Source organism: Mytilus californianus, unplaced genomic scaffold (assembly GCF_021869535.1).
Source record: "Mytilus californianus isolate M0D057914Y unplaced genomic scaffold, xbMytCali1.0.p SCAF_5, whole genome shotgun sequence".
Classification (NCBI taxonomy): Eukaryota; Metazoa; Mollusca; class Bivalvia; order Mytilida; family Mytilidae; genus Mytilus; species Mytilus californianus.
The window spans coordinates 95361454-95378657 of NW_026262701.1; the positions used below are offsets into that span (position 1 = coordinate 95361454).

At 30.5% G+C, this 17204-nt stretch overlaps 1 protein-coding gene across 1 annotated transcript in view; it reads left to right on the forward strand.

Moving 5' to 3' along the window:
- LOC127700294 (hemicentin-1-like) overlaps positions 1-15204 on the forward strand; it is a 122939-nt gene extending 107735 nt beyond the window's left edge. Inside the window, exons 13-14 of the mRNA XM_052203710.1 lie at positions 2474-2586; positions 14889-15204. Of these exons, the coding sequence (XP_052059670.1) occupies positions 2474-2586; positions 14889-15077 (302 nt within the window). The 3' untranslated portion in view covers positions 15078-15204. The remainder of the gene's footprint in view (positions 1-2473; positions 2587-14888) is intronic.
- The last annotated feature ends 2000 nt before the right edge of the window (positions 15205-17204 follow it).

The window sequence follows — 17204 nt, forward strand, 5'->3', positions numbered from 1 at the left end:
TTATTTAGAAAAAAATCTTAGATAGTTTGGGAAAAATTAAATTCAACAGCAAAAAATGATCGAATAATGAAGTTATAAGGTATTAGAGCAAAGTTATTGGTTGACAGGCTGTACTTAACTGCATGTTTTTGGTTTCAAATACAAACGGTAATATTCAAGGAGATATGCTCTGAACATTGCACAATATAAGGCTAACAGATATTCTACAGTAGCACAAAGATAGAACTTAGATAGTAAAAGATTGTCAAAACATTTAATGTAGCTTCTGATGACAGTGGCAGTGGCATTTTGCAGTCTTGGTGATGGAAAACAACGTAATGTTTTATAATGTTGATACGTCAATTCTTCCAATGGGTAATCGTCCCATGCTGAATATTACTGTTGTTCCATATAAACTCGACTACAGTTAATATTGGGTGAAAACAGTTTTCACTTAATCACACAAAAATAATGCAGCTTAGACTATATTTCGGATAGTTTCTTTTTTTTTGTCTGTAAGCCAATTTTTTTGAAGATTTTGTAAATTTCAAACGGTCAAATTCGATAAAAGTTTGTGATCTTCAAGATTCATCAACAATAATTGTTAAACTATAACTTTATTTTTCTGGCAAAGTACCATGTATTTTCATTCTGGCTACACATATTACCCTGATATTTCAAAATCACTTTAAAAATATATTCATACTACGCATTTTGATCGTCATGGGTATTCCTAATGAAAACATGTGCAAAACCACACAATAATACTATATATCTGGTTTTTTTTTCGCGCGTTTAATATTCACCTTTGCCGCGGAAATTTGACCCCACGTAAATTTTAAAGCAAAATCCAAGATTTATCGTTGTTTGAAAGTTTTATACATTATCATTAGGCTGTTAATTATCGAGAATTTTGTGTTGTTCTACAGATCACAAGAATGTGCATACTTTTTTAAGATCTCTGTTTGCATAATAACTAATTGGCTCATGATACCTGTCAAACCTTTTGACAACACAGCAATCAGTGAAATGTTTAAAATTGTTAACTAGCGTCGATCCATTGATTGGTGTCATACTCCGAATATTTTGCAACAAATGTAAAAATAAAATAAAAATAATTCACAATTACACGGATATTTGTATATATGTAATGATCAAAACCTTCAATGTTTAGCATGCCTCCGTGTACAAATTACTTCCTTGAAAGTTCTCAGAATTACGTGTATTTTCGTTTTTAGAACTCATATTCATTTGTACTCCATTACCTGTTGATTAATCAAGTTTATGTTGTTTACATTTTTAACAATAGGATAGAGTTTGTTTTATCGCGTGTATGTTCTAATTCAGCGAAAATTATACACAGTGAATATTTAACTTGCCCATTTTGTCATCAAATCGCGAAAAAACCCAGATATACGGTATATGCCTATGTTTTCGACCAAATCTCAGGGTACCCACAAAACTGGTCATATTCAATATATCCTTCACATAAAATGCACCTGTGATTTTCAACAAGACTTTGGTAAATGATGCAAGAACCCCTATCATTTAAATGGTGTAAATATTAGAAAATGTTGAGGTTACCAAGGCATATCCCCTGAAATGAAGTTAAAATCAAGCTGATAGTATGGTAGTGTCGGGCATCAGGCGGGGACAAGTGGGCCCTTAATACGTGTAATCAGCTCCTCCTACACCTTTCATTCAAGATCCCTGAAACTTCACAGGAAATTTGCACATATGTTGAAGTTGCAATTATGAAACTGTTTGAGGATTGTTTTTTCTCAATTTTCCCAGACTTGTAAAAATTAAGTCACAAATATTGCAACCCAGCCATTGGAGACTTTGACCGTTTTTTTTTTAAAATTTTGACAGTAAATACGGTACTGTTCGAAAGGACTATTGTAATTTGTATTTACTTCCACGATTCTTGCGAGTCAACTAGTACTGATCACATTGATTTCAAACGCAGTACAATATGTAAAATCGTATTGTCTAGTTATAAACAACATATGGCGTACACGACGACAACACATAATTATTCATGCTCTTGATTTAGATTAACTATTTGTTTACTCTTTTCATTGCATGTGCTAATGTAAAAAAATGTGTATGTACGTTTTTAGGCAACGTGATCATAATATTACAAGATTTATGCTCAAGACTTACGTGGTGTCAGCAAATTTGAATTTTAAAATTAAAATTAAGGTTTTTTTCGATCTGTTTTTCTTTGGCATATTATATTTCAGCATTCAAATTAATAATCCTTTCAATAGTTTTGATTCCAGACCAACTGGTACTGATGTTTCTATAGTGTAGTCGTCAAAGTTGTTTTCGATGCAGTGTCATGGTGTTAACACAATATCTCCTTTCATTTATATAATTTTGTATTGTGCATTGACTGAACAGATAGCTTTCCTATATGCTCCAAGCTTATTAATGAGCTCTGATATTTATTACAATGTTAATTCACTCAGTATTGCTGATATGTTTTCAGGCTGCGTTTATGAAAATTCAGATGATATTACCCATGGAAATGCTGATGACGTGTATGCTAATTCTGGAATCGAAAATAAATTTGGAGACAAAAATGTTTATACACCAAAAAAGGTAAATCACTGTATAAAAATAAAACGATAATTAATATTTCATCAAACTGTTATTGCTACAATGTATGTTGGTATCCGCAACATCTTGCATATGTAGTCTATGTAGATACCAATAATCAAAACAAAAGATGACGTTATTAACAAAATACTACTTATGAAAATACATCTAGACTTAATTGTATGAGACAATACAAAATTAGATGGTTACGATTCTCAGCAGTCAGCAATAACTGTAATTGTTATTACAGGGTATATAATTTACAAAATGCTTGCTACATAATGTAACTCTATCATTGAAATGCAGTAAAATAATGATATGAGGCAACCTTTTAGCATAGCTACTTACAAGTAGTTTTTATCACAATCATTTGACATCTGTCGTTTATTGTTCACAGTAAACATTTTCATCATTATATTTTATGATTATAAAAACACCACATTATCAAACATGTTATACAAATCAAAACAAAAATTGTCCAAACCAGTGTCGTTCATTTCATCACTGATAGTGGCTGGTTAGATTTGTTACATTTGGTTAAATTCGTTAATACAGATACTTCATATATTTCACAACCCAAAAGTGTTAGACGCAGTTTAAAATCGACTGTAACAAAACAACAGTCTAATGTTTAACTCCCGCCACACTCTTGTGTGTGTCTATCCAAAGTCAGGAGATGTCATTCAGTGGTTGTCGGTTGTTGATGTATATCATATTTGATTTTCGTTTATTGCTTTGTATATAAATCAGACGGACAATTTTCTTGTTTAAATTGATGTACCTTTGTCATTTCGGTCCTTTTTATAACTTGCTCTGCGGTATGGAGTTTGCTCATTATTGAAGGCCATTAAGTGACACATGATTGTTAACTTCTGCTTCATTTAATTTAATCTCTGGTGGAGAGTTTAAATTATACCACGTCTTCTTATTTTTATTATTGTAAATTTTTCAGTTTTTAAACAGTTGCAATGGACACGAAATGGCTATCTCACAACACTTACCAAATTGGTACAATAATAAGAAGAATTTCACAATAACTTACAATTTTGAATTAGTTATCAAAAACTTAAATGAAGTTGTATACATTAGGAAACAACATTTCCAGCCCTTTAAGAAAAAGATGAAAACTGTCACAATGTTAAAAAAAAAAAGAGTAGTAAAATAATTTATATTCATTAACCATGTAAGGTGTCTGCAAATAATATATATCTAACATTACAACTATTTAAAGCATGAGTCAGCTTGATACGGTCCCTCATTTTTTGTCAATTCAAACTAAGCTAATTTAATATATTATGATCATTCTTTTTTTATGTTGTTAAATGATTTTTTGGTTTTACTTTTAATACGTTCGTTAGTTTAGTATTTTATTGATTGTATTCCGTTTGTTGCTAAGTGTGATGTTTTCGATACAGTTACAAGGGCGATAATGAGTTTGTCAGCGTAAAATGATAATTTTTGCGACGTCAAATTGTGGCATATTGGGGAAAAGATGCATTTTCCGAGTGATTTGAATAATAAGCTCAAAACAAGTAAATGAATCTTTCTTTTTTAAAATGACATTTGGCTTGCTTATGTTTGAAGATTGATTGTATCAATTTTTAAAAATCCGCTCGGTTTTATTTTTTGAAACAAAAAACAAAGTAAGCTACTTTTTCTCTTAATTCAAGCTCAACGTGGACTGGTTTTAACATAGGCGTTATACGAAAGAAACGGTATATGGATGATAATAGTGATTAATATGAGACTCTATTCATAATAACAAGTTCTAATTTGTTAATATCTTCTGAGATAACAATGTTCGTACCTATATGTGTTATTTTATCAGATAAAGTTTATTGAATATAAATGTAGTAGTCCATGGAAACATTAAATGTAATCAAGGATTTCTCCCTTTTTATTGTGTAAGTTTGAAAAGTGGTGGCTTTTTTGTACAAACCATACTTTTATGTAATAACATGAAATAACAAGGGCAATCAATGAATCCCTCAGCTAGGCAACTCGCTAAACTGGTTGAAAATTGCATTTTATGTGAGAATCTGGAATTCTTATATAACATGTATAAGTTAAACGTTAACTAGAAAGGAAAAATAAAAGCCTAATAAAACCATCATCCTTTATATTTATACATAAGTCTTTGCACATTACTGTTTTATTTTATTCAAACACGAGACCATATATTGTTATCAGATTTTGTTTTATCAAATTAATTAACATGGCGTAACTCGGACATTTTTTTGTTGATTATACAGTTGCTGTTTTCGTATGATAAACACCTAATTTACGATATATTAATTAATTATTGGAGCATAATTATAAATATGTTTAAATAAATCTTGTTTAGAAATTGATACCTTGAATGAGTATGTTTGTTTGCAAAAAAACATATACATGTTATATCCAAACTCGTTCGTTACGCCCTTCTGTGTAGTGATGTCATAGATTTAAACGATCGCAATCAATGCATCACTGGTAAATTATTAAGGCAGGGATTTCGTAGCCATAGATTACTTAAAATACATAGATACAAAGATTTGAGTAGTAAATTTGGCTTTACTTATTAAAAACGGTATTTCAACCCTAAAAATCTGTAGAATTCTCACTGTGATAATGTAGCGAAAACTTGATTAAAACTTATGCTAAAATGTCCAATAACAACACAATTATTTATTTTGTTAAAAATATTTCTGTACTCCATGTATACCTTACAACAACATTATTTTTATTTACCTGTGTACGTTATTTTTTTGGCGGCATTTTTTTCAAGGTTATGGTTGTTTTTCTGATATTGTTTTACATCTCACCCCTTTGTTTTTTTTATTAATTTTGTATTTACATTGTGTCATAGATCAAACTTATTCGTTCAATGTAGGTTCACTTGTTTTTGTTAATATGTCTTTTGAATAAGTTAAGCCATTTCAATTGATATTTTATAGTGTGTCTTTCTATGTTGTGATGTTACACTATTGTTTCAGGTTAGGGTGAAGGTTGGCGCCTATTAAAACGTTTAAACCCGCTGCATTTGTTTGCACCTGTCCTAAGTCAGGACCCTGATGTACAATAGTTGTCGTTTGTTCATGTGGTTCTTAAGTGTTTCTCGTTTCTCGTTTTTTATATAGATTGGACCGTTGGTTTTCCTGTTTGAATGGTTTTACACTAGTCATTTTTGGAGCCCTTTATAGCTTGCTGTTCGGTGTGAGCCAAGGCTCCATATTGAAGGCCGTACTTTGAACTATAATGGTTTACTTTTACATATTGTGACTTGGATGGAGAGTTGTCTCATTGGCACTTATACCACATCTTCTTATATCTATAAAATGTCCAATTGTTTCAGTTAAAAACATAATTTTACCAATTGCGTTATAATGAAGGGGAATTTCGTAAAACCCTGGTTTTTTGCAGAATTCTGCAAAATTAATGACATTTTTCTGAAAAGTTAACGGTGGCACCACGCTTTGCCCACTAATATTTTGGCTGAAATATTCTTTAAATACCATATTCTTTACTTTTCAATCAAAAAAAATTCAATGGGCGAGGGATGCCGCAACAAAAAAAAAAAGGTGCAAAAATTGGCAAATTTCTAGAAAAATGTAAAAAAATTATAACTATTCCTATTTCAGGCTAATCTATTTATACATATAAAGCAGATATACAATTTTCGTTTTATACTTTTAAATATCATACATTTATCAATGCATACCCATTATATTTCCTTTAAAAATTGAGGTTGAAAAAAAACCCAGCTTAACAAGCCGTTTATTGGGGTTCATGGCTCTACTCCTTTTACGGTAATATTGTACTTAAAGCACAGAAATCAAATCACTAAGGGATCCGTGTAAACTCATCGAACTTTTAAAAAAACTTTTTATTAAAGGTTATCTTATTAATGTTGTAATAAGATCTTTGAATATTGTTTACATTGGCACTTACATCGATTTTGTCATCAACAAATTAAAACATAACTAAATTTGTATTCTTTTCGAATGGTTTTTTTTTATGCATAAATACACATCCACGTTTATTTACTATTTAGAGACTGCTTTATCTATATATAACATAAATTCTAACTATCCTGCTGCCTGTCAATACTTTTATGTTGGCATTGCACAAGTCATGTCTTCTTTGACTGTCCATGGCGTTAAAACACTAAATCCTTGGGATGTGTTTAAATTGATTTTAGTCTCTGATGCATGATTTGTTATTGTTAATTGTGAATGGCTTTTAACTAGCTTTTATAGTTTTGTAAGCAATCGAACATCACAACAGAAATTGAAGTTTTTAGACATAAATCTGTCTCTGTCTTGATTCATCCAAATATACAAATGAGTTACAAACATACAACGATGCTCACCACTCTTGTAAAACTGATCAGTAATTCGTTTTTGTACACAATATCAAAAACTACGCTACATCCTGAGAAATCTAAACAAAGTTCAGGTCGGAATAAGTTAATAACTCCCGAACACAACACACCTATTCTCTTTTACAATTATTAACATCTGTATAAAGAAGCATGTAAGCCTCATTAACAACACTTGGTTTATTCAATATAACATTAATCCAATATTTTAAAATTCTAATACGCCTTGTACGGAAGAATTTTAGGCCCATGCTAGTTTTCGTTTTCCAAATTGTTATAACACGTTGTTAATTTGATATAAAAAAAAAGAGGCGAATGATACCGAAGGGAAATTCTAAAAATGTAATTTTCTGTTTCATCAAATACTAATAAATCTGAGTCCAAGGGTTCATTATTCTTTAATTGTACATCACATTCATTTATTTTACAATTACATACACTAACCCTGAAATACAAATTAACAATGACTGAGGTAATAAAGTAAACACAATATAATTCAGTAAAATAAAGTATTAAACATAACACTCTTAATATCAATTAAGTTAACATGTTCTTATATAGTCAAAAAATCCTACATGTTGACCTTAATACCAATTATGGTAATAAAACAGCTACTACCATTCGATCAGACTGAATACATACTATCATTTTCAATTCTATAAAAACGGTATGCGTTTGGAAAATAGCAAAATGTAAATTTACAAAAAATAAACATTACAGATAATTTTAGCTTCTTATATAACGTCTTTAAAAATAATATAAATAAATCATTATTTTATCATCAATATAAATATACATTTTTAACATGCGAGTCTAGCTTGAATTTTTTTAATCAGGGGGAGATAATCCCAGTGCAATATTTCTAAAGTAACAATGAAATATTTGTCATAGTCAAGTTATACAGGTAAAAATAAATAGAATATAATTGCAATCAATTGACACACTTAAGTAAACTCACCAATTTGTGGAACTAAGTTTGTACAATATATAACACCGACAGCTACGCTATTAAACTTCTATCATGATAGTGTCCTTATACAGATCAATATATCATGGATCTACTGGTCCATATATAATATCATTATCTGAAATCAATAATTTAATTCTGAGTACAATATTCTATTAAACAATTAAGTCTTTACAAAAAGTTACTATCATTTATATAAAAAAAATAATATTGTCTGACTTGTTTACATTTACATGTCTAGGTCATTATTGATAATACCGTACCATAACACAAGTCAAGGTCACTGTTAAAATAAACCAAACTCATCCGTACAGCAAATACACAAAAACTCTTAAAACAATCAAATCATATAATTATCTCTGAAACTAAAATCTCACACTCACTTGGACATTGGTGAAACTTACTTTTACCTTGCATGTTATTGAAATATTATAATCAGGATTCATACTTCATCCGTCATTCAGAACAAAGCCTTTCAATGAAAGTAAATGTCACTTACCAAAATATGCCATCTTTGTGGTTCTTGATTGAAAATAAATGTATCCAATATAACTGAATAATGTAATCCTTATATGAAAAGTTAATACAAATGAATGTAAATTATGTTCTTAGTAAGGGTTTATAGTATTATTTAGGCCTACTTTCAGTTCAAAACAATTCGTGCTTTTAGGAGGCAAAAGCTGCCAAATTCATGTTCACCGATTTGACTTAAATTCTCATATTTTGTCACTTGAATATGGATTCAAATGAGGTTAAATTATTGGCATGCTAGTCAATAATACATCAATGATGTTTTTGAGCTGAATTTGACAAATTTGAGCAGAACTGGTTGCTTATAACAAAATAGTATTTCAAAACTCTGCTTTTATTTATAATTGAAACAAAAAGCATCATATTTTGATTTGTTGTCTAAATGGTAGAAAATGCCCCTTTAACGTCTTATTATCGAATAATGATCTCCATTTTATACCAATGTTTACATTATTCAATTAAATTTCACATTTTAACTCAGACTAAATTTCATTTTACAAATACCTATTTTCTTTTTAAATTTGGTTGAGGTGCACACTAACCTGCTAACATCTAAATATTAAGAATAGTTCACGAACAGAGCTTGCAAAGCAGCAGTTAAGTTTCATTTGCAGAAAAATGTACCTTTTAACAAAATTATTAATGTTGTATAACTTAAAACAGGTTTGTCATTCAGCTTGTTGATATTAAATTGAATTCCGCCATACTGTTTTCGTTATGCGATTCATGTTTACTGTCGAAAAATGATACTAGACTTTCATTTTCACAGTAGGGGCATTCATTTCTATTGTATATGCGATGCATTTTCACAGAAGGAAATTAATTAATTCTTATCATATAAAGTCTTAATTCAGCAGACTCTCTAACAAAATTTATGAAGTCAGAAGGATTGATTTTATATGCCTTCTTTGTGAGTGAAAGTCTGAGGTAATATATCAATAAATTCCGTAAAAATAGCATTTATTGCTAATATAGTCAATTCTAATTTTTCTAATAATTTTTCCAGATCTATATGTAGGATGTTATTTATCCTTTCCTATGACACACTATCATTGAATACATATATATTTGACAGTTAAGCCAATCCACGTCACCGAAAAAGCAAAGTTTTCGTTTTCGGTCTAAATCTACACCACATATTAATAAAACGTCATTAGAGCTAATGCTAATTACCTACCTCCCAATGCTTGTAGTATAAAGATGTAATCGGCTTGCTTGCTCTGTTTGTATAAATTTTTGCCTAAGCATTGTCATTAAGATTTAGCAAACATTTATACAAACAAAGCAAGCTCTAATGAATGCATCTTAGATAACTAAGAGCGTTCACAAAAAAATCTTCATATCACGAGTGATTGAATTGTAACGTTTTCATCTCGCACAAACAATTGTCATACATTTGATGCTTATATGACTGGATAATTGATATTTCACATGCCATTGTGTATACATCTTATACAGTAAAGAAAGTTCGAGCAACAATCGAGTCCCCTTGATTTATGTTTGAATTTCTTACAAATTGTTGTTACAAATAAGCAAATACGTAATTGTAAGAATACAAGGCCATATTGAATACAGTTTATTGTTACATGTTTAAATGGTTCTATTCCACGGGATATAAACGCCCTACAGTTGATGCCGGACGTTAATCGCTGCAACGCGAAGCGAGGGTGGTAGGAAGACCGTCCTAATATTTTCACATAAGAATAATTGACGTACTGTTCAGTTAAGTATTCAATGTTTATGAAAACAAAGTTTACTGCTCCTGACAGCATTGTATATTATCTATATTACATGAACACCCTGTGACTATTTTAAATAGACAGGTCTGTGAAGTACTTGTAAACATCGCAAAACAAACACTCTGTGTAACTCAAACTTGATTAAACTACAAATAAAGCATAGTTGGTTGGCTCTTACACTAAATGCGACCGTGTATTTTGTGATTTGTTGTTACTTAAAATACATAATGCGAATGAGAAACCCTTTGTTTTATTTTATTTGCAGACATTTACTTAAATAACTGACCTCAGAATTTTGACACTGTACGATTCGTTCTCTTTGTAGTTTGTTTGCTTTCTTTACTACCATTCTTTGTAAATTCGTGTACAGTTCGTTGTGCGACAGCCTATCAATATGGTAGAAATATGTATAAAAGGCGTGACAAATTTTCAAGCTTTTTAAAGCCAGTTCTAAAACTTTTCAAGGAAACTTCGCCATACAAATACGTTGTTTTCATGGATGTTCTACTCTAGTATATTTTCGGATCCATGACACACTAATAGAAAACTCACCAAAAAAATTTGAGTATGCATTATATGATCGTGTATCACCTTAAGACGATGTAACGCATATCACCTTGATCTTAGGGTGAGCTTGACCTTTGACCTCAAGATCAAAATACTGGATTTCTAAGAACCTGGATTGCAATCAAGCACTCCCGATGAGTGGGCTTCTCTTGCTCCAGTAAGTTCTGTTTCACGTCAAACAAATACAAATATAGGTTGTTTTAATCTTCAATATGAAATGTTTAAAATGTCAAATAGTTTTAGTATCTGCAAATGCTTGCTAACAAAAAATAAAAGATAGGTATTTCAACAGAAACAGCAAATTATGTTCTCGGTGTTTTACTAACCAACGGTACAGAAATATAACGAAAACACGCAACAAACGTACAGAAAAAAAACGACGAACGGTACACAACGCACAACGACCGGAATCAACCATACGTTGGTTATACCCATGTATATTCAAGTAAGCATCTACGACTAGCTTGCATTCCAAATAGTAAATATCATCAAAATTAAAGTCATTACAAGACTATTTTCAGTTGTTGCATGTCGAATTATCATATAAAACAACAATGAAATTGCATCGCACCTCGACACATTTCACATCAGAAATGATCGTACTTACAGTGATAATGCATTTATAGTTAAAATAAATCGCACTCAGTAATCAGTATAATGGATTCAGCTGCTTTAATTACACTTTTTGGACTTTAATCCTGTTATTATACATTAACAAGTTATATTATAATGAAATTGTGTTAAAACATACATTCAAATCAGTTATTTTGTATTTTCAAAAAGTAAACAAACGCAGTTTTTCCCATCATCCTTTATTCTACAATAGTAATACTCGCGTACGATGGTTAAAATGAACTAACTGGATTCGCACTTTATATACACTGATTTAGAATATAACAAAGTGTTCTCGACCAATGAAACTGTAGTATGTTGTGTTTCATAAGTGTGTAGAATGAATGTAAATTATGTTCTTAGTAAGGGATCGTAGTGTTATCTAGGCCTACCTACAGTCCAAAACAAAGAATTTCTGTATATGAGTTACAACTGCCCCGAAACACATTTATTTTTTTTACCTTGAAAGGATTTGTGATTGGAACTAACAAAAAGTGGAATTTTGAAACAAACAATAAAATCAAAATAAGTTGAATATTACTAGTGTAGTACAATTCGTACCGTTAATGTTATTATGAGAATATTAATAACTTCAAATTACTAAAAAAAAAATAATAAACAATATTAAAGCAATGCAAAAAAAAAAAAAAAAAAACAGTTTAAAAATTAAATATAATCTAATTCTTTACCTAATACGCTTACCAATACTCAGTTTCGGGATCCGCGGTTGGTACGAACATTAATTTCCATTATTCCAATAAAATAAAAAAGAAAAGGAGTTTAATATTAACTTTTGAATATATTTTAAACTTTTAAAGGAATTTTATTTGAACATTTTCCTGACTTAATGAAGTAGTGTTTGATGTAAAGAGCTGGACTAAAGTATTTGCTATGAAATAGAAATTAGTTGTAACTCATATTTCAGATCTATTGATTCGAACTGACAATAAACAAAAAAAATAATTCCTCACTAAAAATTACATGATTTGCATTCATACTCACAATCAGTAAACATGCACGATTCTTACCATTTTATTGTACTGTTGTGTCATTTTATGTCTAAACCACAATTTATTGTAAATTCCAAAATTATAAGAAAGTTCTTATATCACGTAAACTAATTCATAAATGAAATGCCTCAAGGAAGAAATGCATTAATTATAAACATTGCACTGACAATGAATCTAATTTGAGTCTTGAGTACTTTACAACATCATAAGTTTGAAAGAGAATGATAATCCCTTTCTTCATGATATAAACTCGCTAACCCTCGTACTTAATCATGAAGAAAAGGATTATCATTCTTTTACATATACACGAAGAAAGGGATTATCATTCTCTTGCAACCTAGAATATTGTAAAGTGTTTAAGGCTCAAACATTTTTGTTGTCAAATGAGATCATTGATTGGTTTAAATCAAGAATTTGTTTCATTGTCAGTGCAATGTTTATAACAATTGCACCACTTCTTTTTTAGACATTTCATATATAGATCATGTTATGTAAAGACTTTCTTATGATTTGGGAAATATTAATAAACTGTGTTAAAGACATTTGATGGCGCATCAGTACGACGAAATGGTGAAACTCGAATAAGTTTCTAATTATGAATATGAATGTGAGTTTTGTAAAATGTAAGGGAGGAGTTATCCTCTTGTTTATTTACAGTTCAAATCAATAAATTCAAAATATAAGTAAAACCTACACAGGGCCAATTTTTCAATCCAGCTATTTACATAAAAAATAGAAAATATATGAAATCGAAAAATTAATTTAAATTCCTGTGCAAAGTGTATTATACAGTTCTTACCAACTGCAGATACAGTAATCTCAACTTTTGTTAAGTGTTTTAGCTAAAGATCTAGGTTTTATTTAATTTTGAAGGTTGTTTTTTTTTTTTTTTTGGCTTTTTTGCATTGCTTTGAAAAAAATCACGTAATATTATAAAGGGTACCAATTTTACTGCACCTGTAAACGTTTTGTTCGTTTCAAAATTCAATTTTAAGTCAGATTCAATCATAAATCCTTTTAAACTGACAAAGGTGCTTCGGGGTAGACCTAAACAATTGGATAATCTCTTACCTAGAACATGATTCATTCTTCACAATTAAGGAACACCAAATTCTACAATTTCATTGGTCGATAGCACTTTGCTATATATATATATTCTAATCCCTATTCAATATTGACTTTCTGATTGTTACTTATTATAATTTTATAATTACATGATCATAAGTTGATGTGCAGTAATATATTACTCATGTTATCATGTTTATGAAGGTCATTTGTTTGAAATATTTTAATAATCATGTATGTGAGAGACAGACCATGTCAATAACTAAACCAATTTTGTTATAACTAACAGTTGAACCATATTCTAAATATTCTACATTTCTTGAAGCAATATACCTCCCAAATTAATAGTGATGCATACAGCATGCACAGAAAAAAAATGTTAAAAAATAATTTAAAATAATAAACATTAATAGAAAGCAATATGTAGTCGGATAAGAATGAAAAGCGATGTCAGGTTTAGCATAAAGACCTTAACACAATACCACTCAGAAAACATTGTAAACTCAAAGTAACTAAATTAATTAAATATTGGAATACATTAAAAGACACTTCAATGTTATAACCATAACATTAAATAAGCTGTTATGGTAATGACCATTCATGCCAATATTTATCATACTAATAAATGGAAATGTTGGGTATTTACCTAAACAAGACAACAAAAAAGCATATATGCTATATCTTACAGAGAACCAATCTTATTTAAGTTGGATGATTTCTAATGCAAGTTATATAAAACCGATTGTATTGTAAACAAAATCAAGGATGTAAGAAATGTTCAGAGCAAACCTTTGGATATGCATACGATACGAGATATATATTCAGAAATGCTTTTGTTTTCATTATGTAGTTTGGTCTGGTTTTATCACAATGCATAAATTGAACCTGTTTCCGTAATTCAGCACGAATGTCGCTTGGTTTGGTAGTTTATTTTCACACCATAGAAATTTGTTCAATATTCCAACTGGTTTAGAAATAAGAATAACGGAAAACAAATTATACAAATCCATCGTCAGAAACACGGCGGAACCTGCTACCCTGACTTGTATAATCTAAGAATACTGGTCAATAACTTCAGGAACGATAACTCATGAGATATCGTCATTTGGTATCGTCTAACCGTAACGTGTATTAGTGTATAACTATAACAGTTCTGTCTTCCCTTTGTCTAAAAGCATTTGGGATCTTCTTTGGTAAAACTTTATAGGTTAATATAAGATTTAGAACTGCTAACATTTAACAAAATACATTTTTGCTTATGCAACGTCAATGACTTAGGTTTAAGACGTCATGCTAATTTTCGATTGTCCTACGTACGGTTTTTTTTGGGTTTTTTTTCTACCAGCGGTCCATACAGAACCCAATATCAACAAAATCTGCAATTTAACAGCATGATTAAACATAGCGTAAAGTAAAACATTCTGAACAAAAAACCTTTTTAAATTTATTTTCAGAATAAGGACGGATTGATCTATGCAGATTTGGATTTGGCGCCTACGGTTAGTGGAAAAAGATTTATAATTAGGGGCTCGGAAAACAGAAATAATTATGCAGTCATTGACCTAACAAAGACAGCAGAGCCATTGCCTTCTGATAGTGATAACGATGATAACCAATCAGAAAAGAATGTTGAAAAAGAATAAACGGAACCAAAATTAAGGAATAGAATGCATGTTTTGGGCTTTGACTCTTCCGATTTTCCTATGCTAACTGTATATAACCTTAAGATTATGTTCAGGACCTTAGAAATAAAAGCTCTATAAAATTTAACACAAAAGTAGTCGAATTTGGTTTCAATAATTTTGCCCCGAGTTTCTAAAAAGCATTCCATTTTGATAATTTAAAATTTATTTTCTAACTTATCGGTATTGAAGTTTTTGCAAATGCAGCCACATAACAACATAACCATTTTGTAAAGCGCAAATCGTAAAAATTATAAAAAAAAATCCCGACTATGTGGCAAATTGAATTTTGCATCATATTTTATCAGGTGTAGCTTTTTTGTGTGCAGAATTAAACATTGTTTAAGCCCTTTTTGGTTTGTAAGCCTATCGAGAGCTTACGGTTCAAGTTATCAATTTCTTAAAAGGGGTGGTGCTTCATGACTCAATATTTGGAGAATGAAAAAACAAAGTGTGTTATTCTAATCAAAACAAACTTATAATAGAAGAAAAAAAAATGACAAAAAAAGACAGACAAAAAATGACATGACAAACAAAAGAGACGAAAAGAAAAACAACGGACCACAAAAAACATCACTGACCACTACATAACTGAGCAACACGAACCTAACCTAAAACTTGCGAAACTTGTGCTCTGGAAGGATAAGCAGTTCAAAACGGACGTTGTACGTACGGTTTTGGGATTTTCCCATGTCAATTAGTAACACCAGTGGTGTTACTTCAGTTTACATCCGTTGTAGAGTCATCTGGTCACTTTTTAAAAAATCTTTCATTATTGGCGATTGCTTCCGAAGGATGAATAGGGCTCTTCTTCCCATGAATATTACTTCCTGTTAGTTACTGAATTTTGCATAACATGAGCAACATTGCGGGGTTCCACTAGTGGAACAGGATATTCCTAACCTTCCAGAGGATCTTAGTACACGCCTAGATTTTATTTGAGGGGAGACGTTTTAGTTTTGCTTTAGTTTTCTGTATTATAATTTGTGGTATTCAATGTTTTTGTCATAAGAAAATGGTTTTATTTCAAATTGTTAACATATAGAGTAGGAGACTTAACATGTTCCAATGCTTTATTTTGGTTATGTATAGATATAGCGAGGAAGATTTACAAATCTGCAAGTTTATGCCTCATTAAAACGGGTTATGACTCTACAACGGATTTAAACTGAAGTTACACCACTGGTGTTAATAATTGACTTGGGAAAGTCCCAAAAACGTACGTACAACGTCCGTTTGGAACTGCTTATCCTTCCAGAGCAGTTTTAGTTTAGGTTCGTGTTGCTCAGTTATGTAGTGGCCTGTGATGTATTTTGTGGTCCGTTGTTTTTCTTTTCGTCTCGTTTGTTTGCCATGTGGCCCGAGAACACAGTTATTTCGTAGTGCATTTCTTTTAGACAATAAATTCAAATTAAAAAAATCGCACCTGCTCTATCTCAAAATTTTTTTTACAGTGTAGTGTACTACTATTGATACAAATAATATCAAAATTATAGAAACTTCTACCAGCTCTTACTCAAAATATTGACAATTCTGTGTTAAGGGGGGCTAAAATTCAGTTTGACAGCTTCAGACATTCTAATTTTTGACCTTTTTTAACTGGACCAAATCACTACTTAACATAAAGATTCAGCACCCAAATTGTTTTAACATGTAATTTCATTCACTTACTTAATATTTCATGCATAAAACATCAAGAAATAAATTGGGAAAGTGTATAAAAAAAAATGCAAGTTATACACTGTTCACACTAGGGACTATATTCGTAGACAACGAAAACCAAAGGACGATAACTGTGTCCTTGGACCTAATAGGATAGAAAGACTTGAACAATTTTAATAAAACTTTGCATGACCTAAGCTTAGGAAATTATAAGATAGTTGGCTAAGTTTCATGGCCATAGGATATATATTATAGAAACTAGGGCCATTTTAATATTGAAATTTGGATGTTTATTTTTGACGTTTAAATCAAATATTTTCAACTGTCAAGATTTTGGCCTAAAAATTTAAATATTGCAAAAATTTGCTTTTTAAATACTCTTGAATATAATATAATGAGTATTAAAAGCAACGGAACACTCATTTG